Below are 20690 nucleotides of genomic sequence, written 5' to 3' on the forward strand. Positions count from 1 at the left end.
CGTATTATAAATTATTTTTGGTAATTTATAAATTATTTTTGATTATAAAAATTTTTACCCTTACATACGTGTTATAAATGATTTATATTTACGAAAATGATTTATATTTACGAAAATTATAAAAATTATATAATTTATTATTATATATAAAAATTATATTATTTCAATGCTTCAGAGTGTGGGTTGGGTGTGTGTGGGTGTGTGCGTATGTGAGAGGGTGGGTTGGTTTTGGTTTGTGTTTCAACAGTAAAAATGCTATTTGAAATAACATTTTCTAAATAAAAAAAAAAAATTATATGTACAGTAAAAACGCTATTTCAAATAGCGTTTTCTTTAGAAAAAAAAATTTATGTTAAAAGCGCGATTTGAAACAGCGATTTATTAATTAAAATCGTGTTTTACAATAGCGCTTTCACTATTCATCAAATTTTGGGCTCTAAACTGAAAGCGCGGTTTGTAATAGTGCTTTAGTCTAGTTTGAAAAATCCGTCCAAATTAAGTCTAGTTTGAAAAATAAAATACAAAAGAGACTTAATATGGAAAAAAAAACCCAATTTTAAGTGGTACTGTACCAACCCAAACTATCTCACACTTCCAAAGAGCGGAAAAAAGAAAAAGAAAAAGAAAAACTGCCAATCATCCAAAATCATCGCAACAACAAAAAAAAATAAAATCAAAAATCCAAAGCTTAGATTTCCCAATTACAGCGAGTATTACGCAAACGGCATCGTTCTCGCTGGATCTCCGCAGGACCTCCTTACGCTTCCAACTTTTCAAAACCATCGCCCACTCTCCTCTTCGCGCGTGCCCTCACAACCCATCACCAAACTACATCTCACGCGCCAAAGAGCGCGTCATTCGAAGCTTTTCAGGCACTCATAAGATCGTTGAAACCCATAAGCATAAGAAAGTTCATCGATTAATTACACAGTAAAATTTGTATATATAGATTTTTTCTTTTTTTTTTTAAATGTGTTTTTGCTTGAAGAAGAAGAAGAAGAAGAAGAAGAGAAGCGATCGAATATTCTGTGCAATCTGTAGAATTGGGAGGCTTTTTGGAGGTGTTGTGGTCCGTCGATCAGACGAATTGCAGAGAAATGGACGGTTGGGAAAGGATTAGGTCATCTGGATCAGGGCTTGGCGGCCGCGGTGGTGGTGGTCGGAGTTCACGGATGCCGAACCGAGCTCCCTCTCGGTCCGTCACTCTCGGTCAAGTTCAGCCTCAGGCTCCTGGTCACCGCACCATCCACTGCAATGATCGAGAAGCCAATTTCATTGTTAAATTCAAGGTTCCCCCCTATGCTCTCTCTCTCTAAGTTTGGTTTGGAGTTGTTGTATTGATTTGCAAAATTGAACAATGAATTGTTTTTTTGAGGTGAAAATTAGGGTGGAGCATGAGATGATTGGTATTAATTGTGTAAATCAAATCTATATTAATTCAGAAGATTTATGATGGAATGGGTAGTTGTACTTCCAGCACTGAAACAAAGTTTTTTTGGGTGTAAGATGATGTGATTTGTGTTTGGATTTGTAAATAAACCTGAACTGAGTTTTACAAGAGCTTATGTCAATTATTTGGATTTTTCTGGATGAATTTTACTTGTGCTGGGGTTTTTAGTTGTGCAATGTATTGGATTGCTGTTGTTGATAGTAAGTGTTGTTTATTGGTATATATAGCATCTTAGTGTTAGTTTTGATGGTATAATTTATAAAACAGTGAAGCAATGTGTACTGGAATGACTTGCAACCAAAAAAAAAAAAAATTGTTGGACCAAAGATAATCAGCGAAATCTAGTAATAAAGGAAGGACCACGGGAAACAATAATGAATTCTGAATTGACAGGACCAAAATATTTTAAGAGTTTACTGCTTAAAACAGTTGTAAGGGCATCGATGCTTTATTGGAGAGAGTGTTGGGTTATTAAGAAACAAGATGTTTATAAAATGAGTAGTTGAGATGAAAAAAACAAAATTAATACCAATTGAAGATAAGTTGAGGGAGAACATACTTAGATAGTTTGGCCATGTATAACGAAGCCCCTGTAGATGCAAACATGATATGATCACTGTAAAAGGGAATGCTAGAAGGAGAGGAAGACCTAAATTGGCATGGGATGTGGTAGTAAAAAGGGTACGAATTTGTTTAATTTAATTGAACATATAGCCTTTGAGAGAGTGGAATGGCGAAAAAGCATTCATGTAGCTGACCCCACTTAATTGGGACATAAGACTTGGCTAGGTTTGGTTACAGCTTAAACTAAGCTGTTGTTTAATTCCCCTTTCTGAATTCACTGTAGGTATTGGTGTTTGTGTTGAAGTACTGTAAAATTCATTTGAAAATCCCTGTCATGGTTCCTTTCTAAGGCTTCTTCCCTAGTTAAGGCTTTAGCATGTGTTGGTTTTCCAGAAAGGATCAAACAGTGAAGTTAATCAAACTAGGAAGCCCAAGAAAGCTTTCTGACCAGATGCGTTCTCTTGTAACAGTAGTAATGAGGTTAGCTTTCTTTTTTGTCAATTGATCCAGCTTTATGCTTTAAGGAAAATGCTCTTTCCCTTCGCTGGGAATTATTTAGTTTCCCTTGGAATTTGTTCCATATACTTGGAGTGATTTAGACCAATTTAAGATGTCTTCACAAGGGAGACAAAGCTGATGTTGTATGAGATTTAACTTGTCAATTTTTTAGGGATCTTAGTTTATTTAGTTTGGATTTGGGTTTTGTATTTAAAGGGTAGATAATTTCTGGTGCAGAGAATTGTTTGATGTTTGCCAAGGATCTTTGAGTTTGAGTTTTTCTTGGACATTTTTTTGGTCTTCTTTATAGAAGAACTTAAAAGATTGCATTTGAGTTTGATTTTGATTGATTTTGTAATGAACTCACGAGAAGTTAATATGTGGCCAGAGGAGGCCTTGTAGGGGAAAATCAAATTTATGATGGTTCCCCCTTGGGAATACATAATAGTTTCAAATTGGGGGCATGCTGAGAGATTTTAGACAGGTTTAGAACCTGTTGCCATGTGCTATATAATTAAACTGGAAACTTGGCTCCTGTGAAAGTCATTGGGGAAGCTTCTCTATGGGGTTTTGTTGTAAGCTGTGATGATTTTTTTTTCAAGTAATGGTGTTGTATATATCTTTTGGGTGAGATCATGCTTTTATTGTTCTACATTCTGACAGATTGTAGTTTGATCCCTAGATTGGAAGATGAGGAGACTGTTAAAAAAATGGTTAGCAACTCTATGTGTTCTTTCTTAATGGATGTGTCTGTCCTTTAGTTTCTAGCTCCTGCGATGTTTTGTTGGACTTCGTTACATGTTTTGGAAAAAAATTCACAGTTCTTGCTTGTAGCTCATCTTTTTTGCCATCCATAGGTATGCCAACTTATCCAAGATAAAAAAGAAAGAAAAAACCCCTTTCTTCTGCTGGTTTTGTGTTGACACGATGTTTGAACTGACAGTCCTTGTTGAACCTAATTTCTCCCCTGAACCCTATTGCTGATCCTTAAGCATTTTTATTTATTTTATGGAAAAATTAAACCCTAATCTTTCATCAAACTGTTTTCAGTTGTCACGTGTTAGATTTTGTTTGCAGAGCTAGGGTGAGATTGGTTTGGTTGGGAGTCAAGTAGAATAGTTGGTTTTGGTGCCGGAAACACAACCAGCTATATAGTTGTTACTTTGTGTATCTGGTGAAGCCATAATTCTGCCACTGCCATTGAACCTTGTGAGTTGTAAGCGGAAAGAACTTTGGCGTGCTAATCTTTTGACTATGAAGTGCTTTCTGATAGAGAGGATGAAAATTAAGTACATTTTGGAAGTTTGTGGGACCCAAACATTATATTGACATGCTTATCAATTAAAACATCCTGATATGTTATTGGTTAGAAAATTTCAGACAAAATATGGCCCCGTAATGCTAATATAAGACTGGATGGTAGTTTTAATAATGTTATAACATTCTTCCCTTAGTATTATCTTAGTCTGACTACAACACATGTTTTTTGTTGATTCGTCATGGTCTTTAATGAACGCAGCAAAATCATACTATTTTTCTTTTCCTAAATTTGTTACCTTTTAGGTTTACTTATGTGATTCCTTTGGTATCCTCATTCTGCCTCACACCACTTCATTGTTACTGTAAAAAATATATTGATATAGAGAAAGGAGAGAATAGTATTATTGATTGATATAATGTTGATATCTATTACAATGATTCATGATTCCTATATATAGAAGAGGGTGAGTGTGTAGTAGGTAAGGAGTAGGTGAAGTGGAGGTGGTAGTGGTGTAGTGGGTTAGGTTTAGTGGAGTAGGTGAGGTGGTAGTGGTGTAGTGGGTTAGGTTTAGTGGAGTAGGTTTAAGTGGGTGAAGTAGGTGGAGAGTAGGTTTAGTGGAGTAGGTGAGGTGGTAGTGGTGTAGTGGGTTAGGTTTAGTGGAGTAGGTTTAAGTGGGTGAAGTAGGTGGATTTTAACAGCCCCCCGCAAACTCAAGGGGGATAGGAACTAACCAACTTGAGTTTGGAGAGAGTAACAAAACAAGAAAATACATAAAAATAAAAGAGGATAAGAGACACTGTATGGTCGTGTCAGACCATTGGTGAAGACACTGGATGGTGGTGTCATAACGTTATAGAGGACACTGTATGGGGGTGTCATAACCATGTAGAGGACACTGTATGGTGGTGTCATAACGGTGTAGAGGACACTGGATGGCAGTGTCAGACCGATGTAGAAGACAGTTTATGGGGTCATGTCGGACCGTTGTAGCAGACAATGTTGTGACAGTTGTGGTGACAGTTTACGGAGTCTTGCTGGACCCTTGTAGAAACTAACCGGAATCAATGTCGGGACAGTTTACAGAGTCTTGTCGGACCCATGAAGGAGCTAACCGGAATCAATGTCGGGACAGTTTACAGAGTCTTGTCGGACCCTTGTAGAAATTAACCGGAAACAATGTCGGGACAGTTTACAGAGTCTTGTCGGACCCTTGTAGAAACTAACCGGAATCTATGTCGGGACAGTTTACAGAGCCTTGTCGGACCCTTGTAGAAACTAACCGGAATCTATGTCGGGACAGTTTACAGAGTCTTGTCGGACCCTTAAAAAGTCGCACCCTCAAAAGGTGTGCCCAATCTGTCAAAAGGCGTGCCATCAAAAGGCGTGCCCAATCCATAAAAAGGCGTGCCCGACAGAAAGCGTCGAGCCATCAAAAGGTGAGCCGGAGACGCGGCGAGGCACGTGAGCGACAGAGCGGCGTGTCGGCCGCGTCGTCAGTGTCAATATAAACCAATGCGGAGGCGGTGGAAACCAAACCAGACTGAAACCTCTGAACTTGTCATTCTGAAACAATCTGTAAATACTCTGTATCTAACCCTCTCGGAAACACTCAGCAACCCAAAAAACATGGCCTCTTCTTCCCGTTCAGCTACCCAGAACATGGCCTCATCTTCCCGTGGTCTGCTCACTCTCTTTCCCGACCTCAACGAGTCAACAAGAGAGATAACTGGTGCGGTGGCACTGGAACCTCAACCAAGCGCCCCGGAGTTTGCTCCGTTGAACTTTCCTATGCGGTCTGTGGAGCAAAGAATGGCAGTGCAGTCGGATGTGGAGGCCAATCAGTATACATTGAAGTCATGTGTGGAAACCATGACTGCGGTTACAAATTTGTCGAACCGGCTGCAGAGTAGGACAAATGAGGTGCAGCATTTAAACGCCCAACTGGCTCTGCTCCAACGCATGTATAAGGATGCGCGAGCAGAGATAAGTGTGCTGAAAGCAGAAAATAAGGAGCTGAAGCGGAAGGCCAACGTGATGTTCCGATTCGGAGGTCCGCCATATGCTGCAGTGGAGGAGCAGGGAATAGTGATCGTGCCCAGTGGAGTGGGAAACACGGAGGCAACACCGTCAAGGGCCGCCCAGGACGGAGGCAAGAAGAAAAGACCGGCGGAATAGGCGAAGAAGTGAGGTCGGTGGGTGGCCGTCTTGGTGTTGTGTTTTGGTTTGTTGTTGTTGTTGTTGGTTTTTTTTTTTTTTTTTTTTTTTTTTTTTTTTTTTTTTTTGGTGTAAAATTGTGATCGGGGTTGATCCCTAATATAAATAAAACAAAGTTGTTGTGCAAATCTGTATTGTTGGTTTTTTTTTGTTTTTTGTTTTTTTTTTTTGTTTTTTTTTTTTTTTGTTAATATATATATAGGAAAAAACGAAAATGATAAATACGGGGATAAGAAGAAAAAGAAAAATAACTTGTCAAAAGGTTGAGGGACATGCCATGTGGGTGGATGTTTTTTTTTTTTTTTTTTTTTGATTACGAAAAAAGGAAGATAAAATAAAATAAATAAAAGGAAAGTGGGGTGCAAAAGGTGATTAAAAGAAATAAATAAAGAAAGAGGGTGATGATGGATATGGGTATAGATGTAATAAAGGAATGAAAAGAAATAAATAAATAAAGAAAGAAAAGAAGAAAAGAAAATGGGTTTGGACTATGTGCTGCTGTGTGTGTCCCCTCCATGTGCTGTCTCCTCCTGTCATCATACGAAATGGTGGGAAAGTTGACAAATTGGTGGGTGTCATTTATAATAATGGAAATAAAGGTGAGGTAGTGGATGTGTTTGGGAACTGCGTGGAAAGAGAGTGCAGAAATTTAGTGGTCGCCTATTCAGATATTAGAATACGAACCACTAGTTCTCACAACATCAAAAGACCAACAGTGGCCTCTCATTCATTTGCAGCTACATCCTCTGATGGAGTGTTCTCTCCTTCACCATCTGACGGACCACAAGGCGATTTCCGGTATCGGGTTTGCTGTTGTGTTGGCTGCAGTTTAGGTTGAAGTGCCTTGAGTGGTCCTTTGGGCTTCTCTCCACCTTGCTTCCCCAGAGCCCAATCAGCAGAGTCAAAGTAAGCACGTTCATGGTCCTTACAAATAAGTGGTGGTTTCTTGGGCCCATACTTGCTCTTAACAGCTTCCTCCTCCTGTTGGGGTGATGGCATGGCCTTTTCAGAGTCCTCTGGGACATCTTCATCCACACCTTCATGCTCTTTGACATCTTCCTCCTTGCCTGACATAGTGTTCTTGCATCAATCCAATGTACAGCAGCGGTAAAAACAAGCTCTCGAGAGAAAGGAGAGAGAGCTTAGAGATCTCTTCTTGCAGAGTTACGGCTGTGGAGAGTGGAAGGTATGTGTAGAAAATAAGCGGAATAGATTGAGGTCCGGCGGACGGCTAAGGTGAGGTTGCCGCCCGCCGGTGAAGCGAAAAATACTAGGTTCTAAACCTGCTCTGATACCATGTAAAAAATATATTGATATAGAGAAAGGAGAGAATAGTATTATTGATTGATATAATGTTGATATCTATTACAATGATTCATGATTCCTATATATAGAAGAGGGTGAGTGTGTAGTAGGTAAGGAGTAGGTGAAGTGGAGGTGGTAGTGGTGTAGTGGGTTAGGTTTAGTGGAGTAGGTGAGGTGGTAGTGGTGTAGTGGGTTAGGTTTAGTGGAGTAGGTTTAAGTGGGTGAAGTAGGTGGAGAGTAGGTTTAGTGGAGTAGGTGAGGTGGTAGTGGTGTAGTGGGTTAGGTTTAGTGGAGTAGGTTTAAGTGGGTGAAGTAGGTGGATTTTAACAGTTACCTTTTAGGTTTACCTGTGATTCATTTCAACATTGCGTCTCTTGGAAATAAGATAAGCATATGGTAGGCGTTCAGGTTGCATAGCTTGTATGCTACCCTTTTGGACATATGGAAGTTATAGTTTTTGTCAATGGTAATCCATTGTTTTGTGAACTAGTTATGGAATTTCTAGTACGGTTTCTATTTATACAGCAATTTTTTATTTTTTATTTTTTTGTTCCTGGTGTTTTTTACCTAAAGAGTTGTCATCCACAATATAGAGGAATCGGTAATTTCTTCTGAGTGGTTAGAGTGATGGAGTGGAAGGCAATGCAATTTATTACTAGAAGAAGTAATGAGATAAACATTCTTTTAAGGAGTGTTTGCACTCATTTAGGGCATGAAGGATAAATAAGGCTAGTGTTAGAATATTCTTTTAGACGGGTAAAAAATGTTGATATAATGCAGAATGTTTGAAATACCTTATATAAAAGTTTTAGGGCATGCAGTTCATGTGTTCTCTAGGGATCTTTGTAACGGGACATTGACATGGATTTTTGGTGTTTGACTGAATAGACATTAGAAAAACCAGATTATAATATGGGTGTTGGTGTTCAAATGGTCTTTGACAAGTTATATTGTTGAAATGTGAGGAAGGGTAAGTGTTCTTAAAAGTAGTCATATTTCTGTGTGAGACATGCATATTTTCCATGTGGCTCACTCTCTCATTAACCAACCATAATGTTCAGTGTTTGTCTAGCTGGGCTACCTTTGCTCGATGATTCACCAAGCTGGAAACATTGTACTTCATGTTTTCTCTAGTTTCTTGATTTTGACTAACCAAAAGTCTAATATTGGCGAACTGCCAGCTGTGCCATACTAGTTTCATTTTGCTGGAGGTAGTTTCTAGTGGGAACTGAGATTATGATACAGACGCAAAGCATAAAGAATTTATGTATATAATGACCTGAAGAAATTTAGTGCTATATGCAATCATAGAACACATATGAAACTTTTAATTACAATAGATCCCCTAATAATAAGTACTCTTGGGAGAATAAAAAAAATTACTTAGAATTATGAAATATTAAGTTTCTCTATGATTTTCAATGGCGGAAATATTTTCTTATATTCTTAAGGTAATGGACTTTGTTGGCAAAAACTATGTATTATATTAATCTTGATTATATAAAAGCTCCTAATCCCCCTCTTTGTTACTAGTAAATTTATAAACCAAACCAAACCAAACCAAGCCTTAAATCCCATCAAATGGAGTCGACTACATGAATCCTTCTTCTTCATTCGACTCTATCCAAGGCCATATTGTTAGTCAAATTAACAAGATTCATATTTCTATTTACTACACTAGCCCACGTCAATACATATGTTTGTTCATGTGTATTTTTCTATTCTAATATTATTATTAATTATACACATGTAAAAAAGTTGATTTCTAAAAAGTTTATTAAGTCATTGAATAGTAATTATAGGAGGTCAACTGCAGACTATTATTCCCTTTGTATGAAGAAGTTTTTTGAGTATTACCCATTTACTTTTTTCTTCAAGTTGTTTTGACTTGTAAATTCTAATTGGATTGAATTGGTTTTTACTGGTATGCAATTAATTGTTTCAGGGAAATTCTATATCAACTACGAAGTACAACATTCTTACTTTTCTACCAAAAGGGTTGTTTGAACAGGTAACCTAGTTCTCTGGCTCCCAGCAATGCAAGTGATAAAGTATTTGTCTTGCCATCACTCCCTATATTATCATGGGACTGTTAAGACAATTTTTTGATCTTTCTGTGACCCAACCTAAACTGCTTTATTTGTTCAGTGCTTACTTACTAATCTGTTTTTTTTTGGGTTGGGTCAGAGTTGAGGAAATGCCCATCCATCCATTTATTAGAAGAACACAAACCATGAATTTTCAGGGTGAATTAATGTTTCAAACATTAGACCTGATAGGTTGTAGTATAGGCATAGTTGGCATGATAACTCTTTCTTTCTCCCTCCCACTTTTTAGTTTAAAATTCATTATTTTGCCTAGATTCTTGGTTTGGAAACTGGGATGAAACTTTTGAGAAGGTCAAGGGGGTGGAAGCCTTTTGAAACTATTTTTTTCCTCAAAGAACCAAAACCTTTCTAGCAAAATTATGTTTGCTTCTGGTGAATCATAGAAGTTTGTTAAAAGGTTTTGCTGTTTTTTTTTTTTTTTTTTTTTTTTGATTGGAAAAGTTTTGTAATTAAAATGTCAAGAAAAATTATGCATTTGATTTCTGTGGACTTTTCTAGTGTTCATTTTTGTTTTGTTGCACCTTTTTATTCCCATTTGGGAACTGTGGTTTGAGTGGGAAATCTCGACTTATTTTTAGAATGAACTTTTGCGATATTGATTTCTAATTTTACTTTTGGCTTTGCACTTTTCTAACACGGGTTGTGCTTGTCATTACAGTAGGTATTATATAACTTTATTTGGTAAGAATCTATTGTGTAAAAACTATGTAATCTTCTATTCTACCATCAATAGATTGTGTGTGTGACAGTATCAATTATTGCTTTTCATGTTCATTTCACTTGTCATTTTTTAAATATATATTTTTAGATTGTTAATGTGTAGAGATTATTTTAAAAATAAAAGAATATGGGTTCACCCAAAAGAGCCTTGTTTGCGTAGGGTTTAGATTCTCCATTCATTCAATAATGGGAATGGTTGTGATTGAGGTTGTTTATGGTTCTCCATAGTGTTGGTCTATCTCAAACTGAGCTCAACCCTATATATTTTTTCCTATATATATTATTTCTGAAAAAAGTTTTTGTTTTTCCACTGACAGTTCAGACGGGTGGCTAACCTCTACTTTCTTATGATCTCAATTTTATCAGCCACGCCACTCAGGTATGTCAAGTAAAATTAGAGTCGGTGAATGTTTTGATCTTTATTTTTAAAGCGTTCTGCAGAGCATTCTAGAATGACATATACAAAACAGCATACTTCAGCAGTCTGGCATATTGTGCTTTATTGATGATAGTGAGAGTTTTAGCAATGACCAGAGCTGCCTGGGTCAAATGAGTAGGTTGGAATGCAAAGATTGATCAATTTACCTCCAACTAACTTTTAATGAATTGTTGTTGCATAAGGGGCTTTGTTGGGAGATTTTTTTTCTACTTATTTATTTTTAATTGTTTCCTTTTTCTGGGGGGAGGGTTGGTGGGAGGTGTGAGGGAATGTTTCCCAGCCGTAGTTTTATCTATTTCCCACTGTATATGGTATTCTTACATAATAGACACAATGCTAAGGGGAGGAAAACACTGGGAGATGAGATGTGTTCTATTTTATTTCCTAGAAATCAAAATCAAAGGAACCTCCTTGAAAGGGGATAACATTGAAGCCCCAAAACAAGACAAAATACATATCTTATCCCATTGTCTTCTTAAATCTTCAAATTTTATCTTAAATATTTATTGCATCTCTTTTTCAACCAAATAACCTAATGCACAACAAAAATTGCACAACCCCAAAGAACTAGGGACCTCTTGTTAGAACCAAAACCATAACACTACGCAATCATCCTTTGTCAACTGAAATAATCTATACCATAATGCCACATGTGATATGCCATGGTCACAGATAAAATTACATGATCAATGCTTTTCTCATTCTTCTTAAACATAATACAGCACTGTGGAATTAAATAACAATTAGGATGACTTCCAAAACATGTCATTGATATAAGTTTCAAATGAGCCATTGACCTTGCCAAAAATTAAGAGGCACTTGCGTTCCAAATCATCATGAGTGGCAAAAACTTGAACATTTGGATTTATCAGTGAACTCCTCAAAGAAAGATTTGCATGAGAATAAACAGGACGAATGAATATTCCATTATCGCTTATCAATGGCCCCAATACTAAAAGAAACATCATCAAAGGTAGATAACAATGAAGCACAAGCTGTCACACCCCGGATTTACACGGTCTGACTCACGTGAATAAACCACCCAACGATGAATAGTAAATAACAACTCATGCAAATAAATATAATATAGTCACATAATACATGTGTTTATCCAATTTTATACATTCCTAGATACAACATGTAAGTCGAGTGAATGTTCTGTAACTAAAACATGCACAAATGTTATGAAATCAAATTAAACACCCTAAGATTTATATCATACATAAGGGTGTAATCCTTATAAGAATGGCACACGGCCAATAAATAACATAAATGGCTCTTGGCCTACAAATAACAAAACCACATTACATGGTTCCGAACACAGCTTCACGTCTCAGTCTACATCCATACATGTACACCTGAAAAACATTTTCAGCCACGTAGGATGAACATAAAGCCCAGTAGAGAATATTTCAAAAACTAAATGCTCCACTAGCATAAATGATCCTGATGCAATACATATATATATATATATACAATATGCTCAAATGCACTTTCAAATCCATTAGATTTCTCAACAAAATCTTTTCTTTCCAATTACCAAAACCTTACATCTAATCAAGATGTTTTCCAAGTCCAAAACATCAGTTTGATATAAAATTCCTTTCCAAAAAAACCAATCCCAGTACCTCAATACCAACCAGCAAATACATTGCTAAATTCAATTTGAATACATCACTAAACAATAGCAAATATATTGCTAAATTTTTTTTCCAAAACATCCTTTCAAGCCAAAACGATAATAATTAAAATGGGTAAATCTCCAGGGCTAGTGTTCATATGAGTAATTATACAAGTCACAATGTCATTTTTACCGGTGCTAATTAGAAGGCTCGATACCTACCGCGCGAGTTTAGATCTTTCACCATGGACATACAGACCAATTTAATTCTGCTTTAACACCCCCTCATGGCTTTACTACTTTGTTTACCTTTTTCAGTAGTACAATACATGTAACTCAAAATATTATTTTTCCAAAACAATGCAAATGCTCCAAAACATAATGTGAGAATTTCTAAAACCTCTTTCCAAGACATACAATTTATATTTCCAAAATTCATTACATGCTCCATGATATGAATGATTTCAAATTGCCTAATCCACATGCAATTTCTAACAAACGGCAATGCTATCCTCCACCGATAGTGAAAATAGTTATCTCTAATGCAATAATTAAAAGATATCAATATAGATATATTTTCGAAAAGAGTAACAACACCCATTTTCAAAATCCCACAATCATTTCCTTCTCATCTCTTTCCAACGAAACCATTTATCAAAATTAATCCAACTCCCAAAACAATATCATTTGGGTTTTTTCTACGAGTTGGGGCTTTTCCACTTTTAGAAATCCATATTCATTTTTGATTACCGAAAATAACTATAATAGCAAAATTATAGCCCAACAATTCCCTAATTTCACAAAACCCTTAAGCCCAGAATAATATTTCAAAATCAACCAAATGACTACCAAATATAAATAACAAAATACGCCACAAATATGCTACTGAACTCGTATTTAAGTTTAGGAAATAGACCCTACCTCTTGAAGTGAAGGGGAGAATTCTGAAAAACTCAAAGTCGATTAAACCACGAAACTCTTGGATCAAAAGAAAGCTCTTATTGCGATCTACAACCTTTCTCAAAGGACCAAGGTGAAAAGATGTCTCTAACCAAGTAAATTTAGAGATTTATGTAAGAAAAGTTGAGTTTTTAAAAGAGAGAGAGAGAGGGATTCACAGTTTAAAGAGGAAAAGAGAGAGAGAAAAAGAAAAAGTGTATGAGAAAAGTGTGTTTGTGGTCTATCTATAGTGGTTTAATAATAGCCCTAAAGTCAATGAAAAGAATAAGTCAAACCCCCAAAAAATAAGGCCTAAGGCCAAACCAAAATTTCTGAAAATAACTAACAGGGGTCGACCCTCAAGACAGTGGTGTCGACCCTTAAGAAGAAAAGCTGAGACACTAATGTGTGTAGCAGACAAAGGTCGATCTTAGGAACTAGTGGTGTCGACCCTATATTTCAATAGCAACATCCAGAACACAGTGACAGACAAGGGTTGACCTTGGGACTTGTGGTGTCGACCCTATAAACCAGTAGAGACACTAAGAGCAAGGTAGCAAGGTGGTGTCGACCCCCAAGAAGATTAATGTCGGCACCAGACAAATTTTCCAAGTTTCCAAAGAACTTTTCAACAAAAATAAGTGCGGACGAACAATCCCATTAAGTCTAAATCGAATTGTACTCCTCCAAAACTAAAATATAACTCCAAAGACTACCAAAGTGAAAATAAAGGAATTAAATACACTCTCCAATAGTTTAAAGGACAAAGTGCTACATAGGCCCTATTTGGGATGTTGTTTTTTAGTTTTTTTGGCTAAAATAGCTAATAAAGACAAAAAAAGGCTAAAATAGCCAATAAAATAAAATGTCACATCCTACCCATCAATCAATCAATCACTTTTTCTCTCACAACCGCCTATTCAACTACAACTAAAATAGCCAAATTATCCCAAACACAACTTTTTTCCATCCACATTTCTAAACATGACGGGTTTCAATTAAGTGGAAGTAATAAAATTGAAAAATTCAATTTATTAACGAATTGTCTACTCATTGACCAGACCATGGTCCAAGTGCATATGTAGAAGAGGGTCTAATAACCCTGGCTGTGGTCAAGGAATACTTGTCCTGGTTTTACTCCCGAAGTTTGCTATTTTATTCTGGTTTCCAATTCCATTCAAATGGTTAAGTTGGTAAACGCGTATGTCATCATTCCAACTTCAAAAGACCATCAGGTTGAGTTTAATTAGATTAGAAAATAATACAACATAATTTGGGACAGATTTGAACAAAAATCTACCTGGTTTTACTTTTTTTAAAAAAGGGCCCGCAAAGGTGGCGGATGGATTTCCGAGCAACTCAATAAGCCCTTTAGGGGATTTTGGTACAACTTGAGTCTTATAAAAAGTTGGTTTTTGGACAACCAAATAGCTCAATAAGCCCAAAACAGTGCTGGTTTATAAATAGGGCAGCAAACAGTTCACTGTTTTAGTAAAAGCAATGAAATTTCTCAAAATGGGGCAATATTTGCTTCAAGTTCACAATTTGTCAAACTTCGAGCCTTAAAGGTTGCTTTCTCAAGTCCCAAAACATGGTTGTGCCTGCCAAAATATAGAGGTGGGTTTGTTTCATGAAAACTTCTATTCCTTATTATAATCAGGCCTATTTGCATGCATTACTCTCAAACTAACAACACAGGACAATGGCATTTACATTTCCATACAATTTTATATTTACGAGCATGCATCCTAATCATCATAGGCATCCATACATAACCAAATTTAAAGCTAAAGTTAAGTTATTACATGCCATGAATTAAATGGTTACATGTAATACCTAGAAAACATTTAACCCCAATCCCAAGTTTGGTGCTTGAAGATGAGATCCTTCATCAAGTAGAACTTTTTACTATCTTTACTAGGCCAACCACCCTTTCTCCCATACTTGGTTGCTTCTTGCTCACCAAAGCGTACTCCGTTTTGTGGGATGAGTAGCTCCTTCTTTCATCCTTCTAATTGGTAAGAATGTGGGTTTTCCCTCAAGTAAAAGTTATGCACATTTCACAAAAGGGGTAAAGCATCACAAGTGTGTCTAGTAGTCATCGGGTTCATGGGTGGACCTAAAATGTAGGCGTGAGCACGATGGCTTCATATGAATAACAACTAACAACCTAAATATATAGGTAACATGTTTGGGGTTGCAGCGCATTTCTTAACCATTTTTAAATTACTTTCTTTGTATACTAAAGTGAACCAACCATTTTTGTTTTTCTTTAATAAACCTTAACTCACCTGAACTTTTATAAGTATACCATAGTCCAAATTTCAGTATCTAAGACTCACCAATATACACAGTAAAATTTAGCAATCAAATTTCAAGAATATCACAATTCCCAACGTTAATGGTACAAATCTGACTTTGCCAAGTCTCAAAATATCATGCTTTGCGCCAATACTTGGCAACTTTCAAGAGTCACTATTCAAACCAAATTTATGGGTTTCTCACCCAAAGGACTATGGGTGCAAACCTGTGCTGGTTTATGGGCTTACGCCAACGGACTAACTCCTTATCCATGCACTTCTGGTCGCACAACTCACCCAACTGGCCACACAAGCCCACAAATCATGGCTCTCATGCCCAAGTAACTAATACCAACTCAAAAATTAACACAAAACGTCCAACCTTAAACCTTAATTTTAAGAAAATTTCAAATTCAAAATCAAAGTTCCTCACTTAGTGAAATTTCTCATTTTCACTTTTACTTCATTTTTCAAGAGAATTTAGTAAAATTTTTACGTTTTCATTCTGAACTCAACTAAACACTTGATTACTTACTGTCTTTAGTAAGCCAACCGCCCCTTCTCCCATGCTTAGTTGCTTCTCCCTCACCAAAGCATACTTCATTTCGTAGGACGAATGGCTCTTTCTTCCTTCCTTTTAATTGGTAATAAAGCAGGTTTTCTCTCAGGTGAAAATTATGCTGTCTTCACATTTTATAAAAAAGAGGTGGGTAAACCACCTCAAGGCTTCAAGTCATTGGGTTCATGGGTAAACTTGAAAAATAGGGGTGAGCATGATGTCTCCATATGAATAACAACTAATAACCTAAATATTCAAGTAACATGTTTAGTGATGCAATGGATTTCTTAACCATTTTTAGATTTCTCTCTTAGTGTAATAAAGTGAACCAACCATTTAAAAAAAATATATATATATATATATATATTTTAAAGAAACTTTAACTCACCTGAACTTTAATGGTACAAATCCGACTTTGGCAAGTCTCCAAATATCACATTGTGCACCAATACTTGGCGACTCACAAGCGTCCCTAATCAAACCAATTTATGGGTTACTAACCCAAATGACTATTGGCACAAACCCTGCGGCGGTTTATGGGCTTGCACAAATGGACAAACTCATTATTCATGTGCTTTTGGTCACACAACTCACCCAAATGGCCACACCGGCCCACAAATCATGGCATTTCATACCCAAGTAACTAATACCAACTCAAAATTAACACAACACACCCAACCTTAAACCTTAATTTTAAGAAAATATCAAATTCAAAATCAAAGTTCCTCACGTAGTGAAATTACTCATTTTCACTTTTAGTTTAGTTTTCATGTAACTTAACTTTAGTAAAATTTCACATTTTCATTCTTAACTCAACGCTTTGACTGCTTTCTACTTTGATCATATTGCCTTTTTTTTCCCCACAAAATTCCACTTTCAAGTTTCACAAAAAGGTCAACCTTCACCAAATTACTGGAAATATTTGTTACTTTCAAAGTCCTCTTTTTTTTTTTTTTTTTTTTTTATTATTATTATTATTATAGTCCAACTTAATTAGGAATATTGGCTTGTTTTTTCCAACAATTTTACGTAGTATATAATAGTTGAATTAACAAGAAAACTCATTATCCCAAAATCACAAACAACTAAAAAGTAACAACAACATCAAATATTTGTCTTCTTAAACTCACCCAAATATTAGCAAGTGTACAAAATCACATTAACCAACATATTTAGTGAACTTCCTGTTAATCACATTTTTCATATACATTTAAGACATTGCCTCCTCTGGGCTTTTCACCATTTCACATACACTACTTCAACAACAATTATGTACTAAGCATGCTATTCAAGTCCCAAATTTCTAATAGGCAATATTAGGACCTTAAAGCCCCAAATCTTCATACTCACAAAGTTACTTGATTTAGGGAAAAATGAAATATGCTTAGTAAACATCATGAATCCAAAATCAAGAGAGATACACATGCTTTTCAAAACATAAAGACTACACTGACCATGCATTTCAGATGGGCAAAATCCTTGAATCATACTTTGGAGGGACTAGAGAAACCCTAATAATGCTTTTCCATTTTTGAAATGCTTTTCAAACTTATTATCCGAACCTAACCATAGTGACAATTATATTTCAAAGAGGTTAGTTGAAATCCTACATGTTGAATCTTTAAGATGAGAGAGAGGAGATGAGAGATAATGGGAGATGGTGAGAGGTTGATGAGCTCTTTCTCTTGGGAAGACTCCACTAAGCTTATGTCCTTTGCCTTTCTTCAATGCATTTCTATGTTTCCTTATCTATTTATTATGTGCGTCTCATATACTGCTTTGTACTTTGCTTGCTAATTTCCTTTTCCACATGTGAGCTCTGCCATCCCTCCCCCCCGGAAGGGCTTGATTTTCCATACGGCTCTTGTGCTTGTGTCGCGACCCTCTTCGTGTATTTTTCTGCATTTAAACTATGAAATCGAAAAATATAAAAGCTATGGAGTTATGCTGTCATGCTCTCATATATTGCTTCCTGCACTTGCTTTGACAAAATATGATGTTGAATAAGTCCAAGTAAGTTTTTTGCTTTCTTTTGCATCCGCACCTAAGGAGTTTTGGTTTATGCAGTCCCGTATCTCCAATAACAAATGTGCTCCCACTGAGTATGGTGCTTTTTGTATCCCTTGTTAAGGAGGCTTGGGAGGACTGGGTGAGTACTATTAGCTCATTGGCTTCTAGTTTTGTGCAGTGGTCTTATTCTTCATGGAATGGTTTAAAAAAAATTTCATTGCATATAATTCTTGCTCCACTAAAACTCATTTTCTTTACTTTTTAGTGCATTTGCACCGGAGTATGAATGTATGGAACATTGTTTATGCCCCTTACTTCTTATTCTTTCTTTTCTCCCACATTATGCCCCTTACTTTTTATTTTTTCTTTTCTCCCACATTATGTGAAACAGAAGCGTTTTCAAAATGACAAGGCAATAAATAATTCATCTATAGAAGTATTGCAAGATCAGAAGTGGGAAAGTGCCCCTTGGAAGAATCTTCAGGTTGGAGATATTGTCAGAGTAAGTATCCTATGATTTTGTATTTCTTCTTTTGAGCAGTCCGTTATATGATGAGATTGTTTCTCATTTGAATTTAAGAAGACCTCTATTATCTATTGCCCACTCAGATACCATTGTAATAATAGGTTAATCCTTCTGTGCCTGCTAAATTCTCAACTCATCCAAGTGCCTTGTTCAAAGTGACACCTGACAATATCCATGTATGAAGTTGGCTAATATTTGTCCTAAAAGAGTAAACAGAAGCAATAATGCAACAAACCAAAGGTTTGAGAGGGTGCAAGAGTCGAGAGATAAAGGCTTCAAGATCTCATTTTGCTTGTACTTCCTTTTGCTGGTGTTTAAGCATTTAAGAGGGTGCACGAGTGGAGAGAAAACATCATTTATGCTGGGCAATATAATATCTCTTAAGTCCATTCTCATACCACATACCATTAACGAGATTTCTTCCTTGACAGTAGTTAAGTATTCATACATAGATTTTCCCACTCAATGGATTATGCATTTTCATCTTCTTTTAGACGTAGTTATAGATTACTATCTGTGCAACAGAGCATATTTTAATTCAAAAAAAATTCATATTGTTCATGCTTACCAACAATTTTATTATATAAAAGACGCGTCTCATGTTTGTTTAGAATAGTCTAGTTAAATACGAACAGACTGTCAAATGAAAATGACACCAGGCTGTTACACTATCTTGAGTAGAACTCACCCCAAAAGCTAGCTATTAAGGTCAGGGTGCCCTCACGCTTATATGGTTAATATTACTTTAGTACTCAGGCTATGTGGGACTTTGCTTCACAAATGCAACCCAAGTTTGGTCGTAGTTTTGGATGGAAAAGAAGGTATTGTGGCTTAGGTATGTCAATAGAAATGATGCTTGCCTTGTTGTGCATAGTTTAATGATTATCCCATGATGACCTCATAAGAATTTATGAGCTGCTCGTAAGTTGTAATCTGTACTATTGGACAAAACATTGGGACCAACATTGTTGATCCTGGAAGAATTTTGCAGATAAAATTGGTCATTATATAACCACCTGATCCTGGGGATCATTGATCATGTGTGTATTGCCTATCAATTATATATAGATCAAGTTTGTATAACCACATAGTATTAGATAGAATGATCATATATGTATGAATGCTTCATTAGAGACGTATAAAAATTTAACGAAACTGTTATGGCTTTAAATTTTTAGTTCTTGCTTGTTTTTTCAATTTAATAAATTTTACCTTTGCACCCGGCATCTGAACCTGCAAACCTAAACTTCTACTAGTTGTTAAAATTGCTTAGCAGTAATTCATAAATGATATAATCTTTTGGTTCCTTCTTTCCATTGTAGTTGGAAATTGGAATTATTAAAAATTTACTTTATTGTTCATCTAGATTGTTCTGCTATGAACTTAAATGTTGCTGCGGTTGCAGGTTAAGCAAGACGGATTCTTTCCTGCGGACCTGCTATTTCTTGCTAGTACAAATGCAGATGGTGTCTGTTATGTTGAGGTTTCTATTCATTTCTGCACCATGTTACCTTTTGAAGAATCTTTACTTTTTCTTTTTTCTTTTTCTTTTTCTTTTTCTTTTCTGAACTGAACACAATGCCTTTGCAAAGGATAATAAAACATTTTGTTGATGTTTTATATATTTTTCTTATTATTTTTTCTTTGTTCCAATCCTTTTATAATATCCTTTAGTCTATTTCTTGGGTGTCAGACTGCAAATCTTGATGGTGAAACGAATTTAAAGATCAGAAAAGCATTGGAAAAGACTTGGGATTACATGACTCCTGAGAAAGCCTCTGAATTCAAAGGTTTTTTCTTTTTGATAACCCACTCATCAGTGTCGTGTTTTAGGACCATGGTTCACTGTAATTGATTCTTAGGAATAGTCATGGAGCAATGGACAAGCCTTAGCCTATGTTTGGGAAGTTAGGTTTGAGGATTTTTTAGCTAAAATAGCCACAAGAAACAAAATGGGCTTTTTAGCCCAATAAGACAATACATCACATCCAACCCATAATCATTACATTCTTTCTCTCACAAAAAAGCTAAAAAAGCCAAAAGCCCTTCCCAAACCAGACTTTTTAGTCTCAGGCTAAAATAGTTAAAAAAGCCAAAAAGCCAAAAGGCCAACCCACTTCCCAAACAAAAACTTAGGGCCCTGCAACTAATTTCTCTTCTCTTTCTCTGTTCTTCC

At 36.1% G+C, this 20690-nt stretch overlaps 1 protein-coding gene and 1 long non-coding RNA gene across 4 annotated transcripts in view; both read left to right on the forward strand.

The window, feature by feature from the left end:
- The first annotated feature begins 648 nt into the window (after nt 1-648).
- The window catches only part of LOC114272879 (phospholipid-transporting ATPase 3), a 37192-nt gene continuing 17150 nt past the window's right edge, over nt 649-20690 (forward strand). The window contains exons 1-8 of one of the 3 annotated variants that reach the window (XM_082894495.1): nt 649-930; nt 1042-1289; nt 9238-9303; nt 10438-10499; nt 18046-18127; nt 18380-18490; nt 19920-19997; nt 20208-20304. In XM_082894495.1, the coding sequence (XP_082750621.1) occupies nt 1098-1289; nt 9238-9303; nt 10438-10499; nt 18046-18127; nt 18380-18490; nt 19920-19997; nt 20208-20304 (688 nt within the window). In that variant the 5' untranslated portion in view covers nt 649-930; nt 1042-1097. Of the gene's footprint in view, nt 1290-9237; nt 9304-10437; nt 10500-18045; nt 18128-18379; nt 18491-19919; nt 19998-20207; nt 20305-20690 lie in introns of all 3 variants that reach the window. The other 2 variants (XM_028214583.2, XM_082894496.1) reach the window with 2 other exon arrangements.
- Nucleotides 4250-4555, forward strand: LOC145802075 (uncharacterized). The gene is made up of 2 exons (XR_014344319.1): nt 4250-4382; nt 4458-4555. It is a non-coding gene; the product is annotated as an uncharacterized LOC145802075 (long non-coding RNA).

The sequence above is a fragment of the Camellia sinensis genome, chromosome 11 (genome assembly GCF_055761805.1).
Source record: "Camellia sinensis isolate YWXY chromosome 11, ASM5576180v1, whole genome shotgun sequence".
Lineage (NCBI taxonomy): Eukaryota > Viridiplantae > Streptophyta > Magnoliopsida > Ericales > Theaceae > Camellia > Camellia sinensis.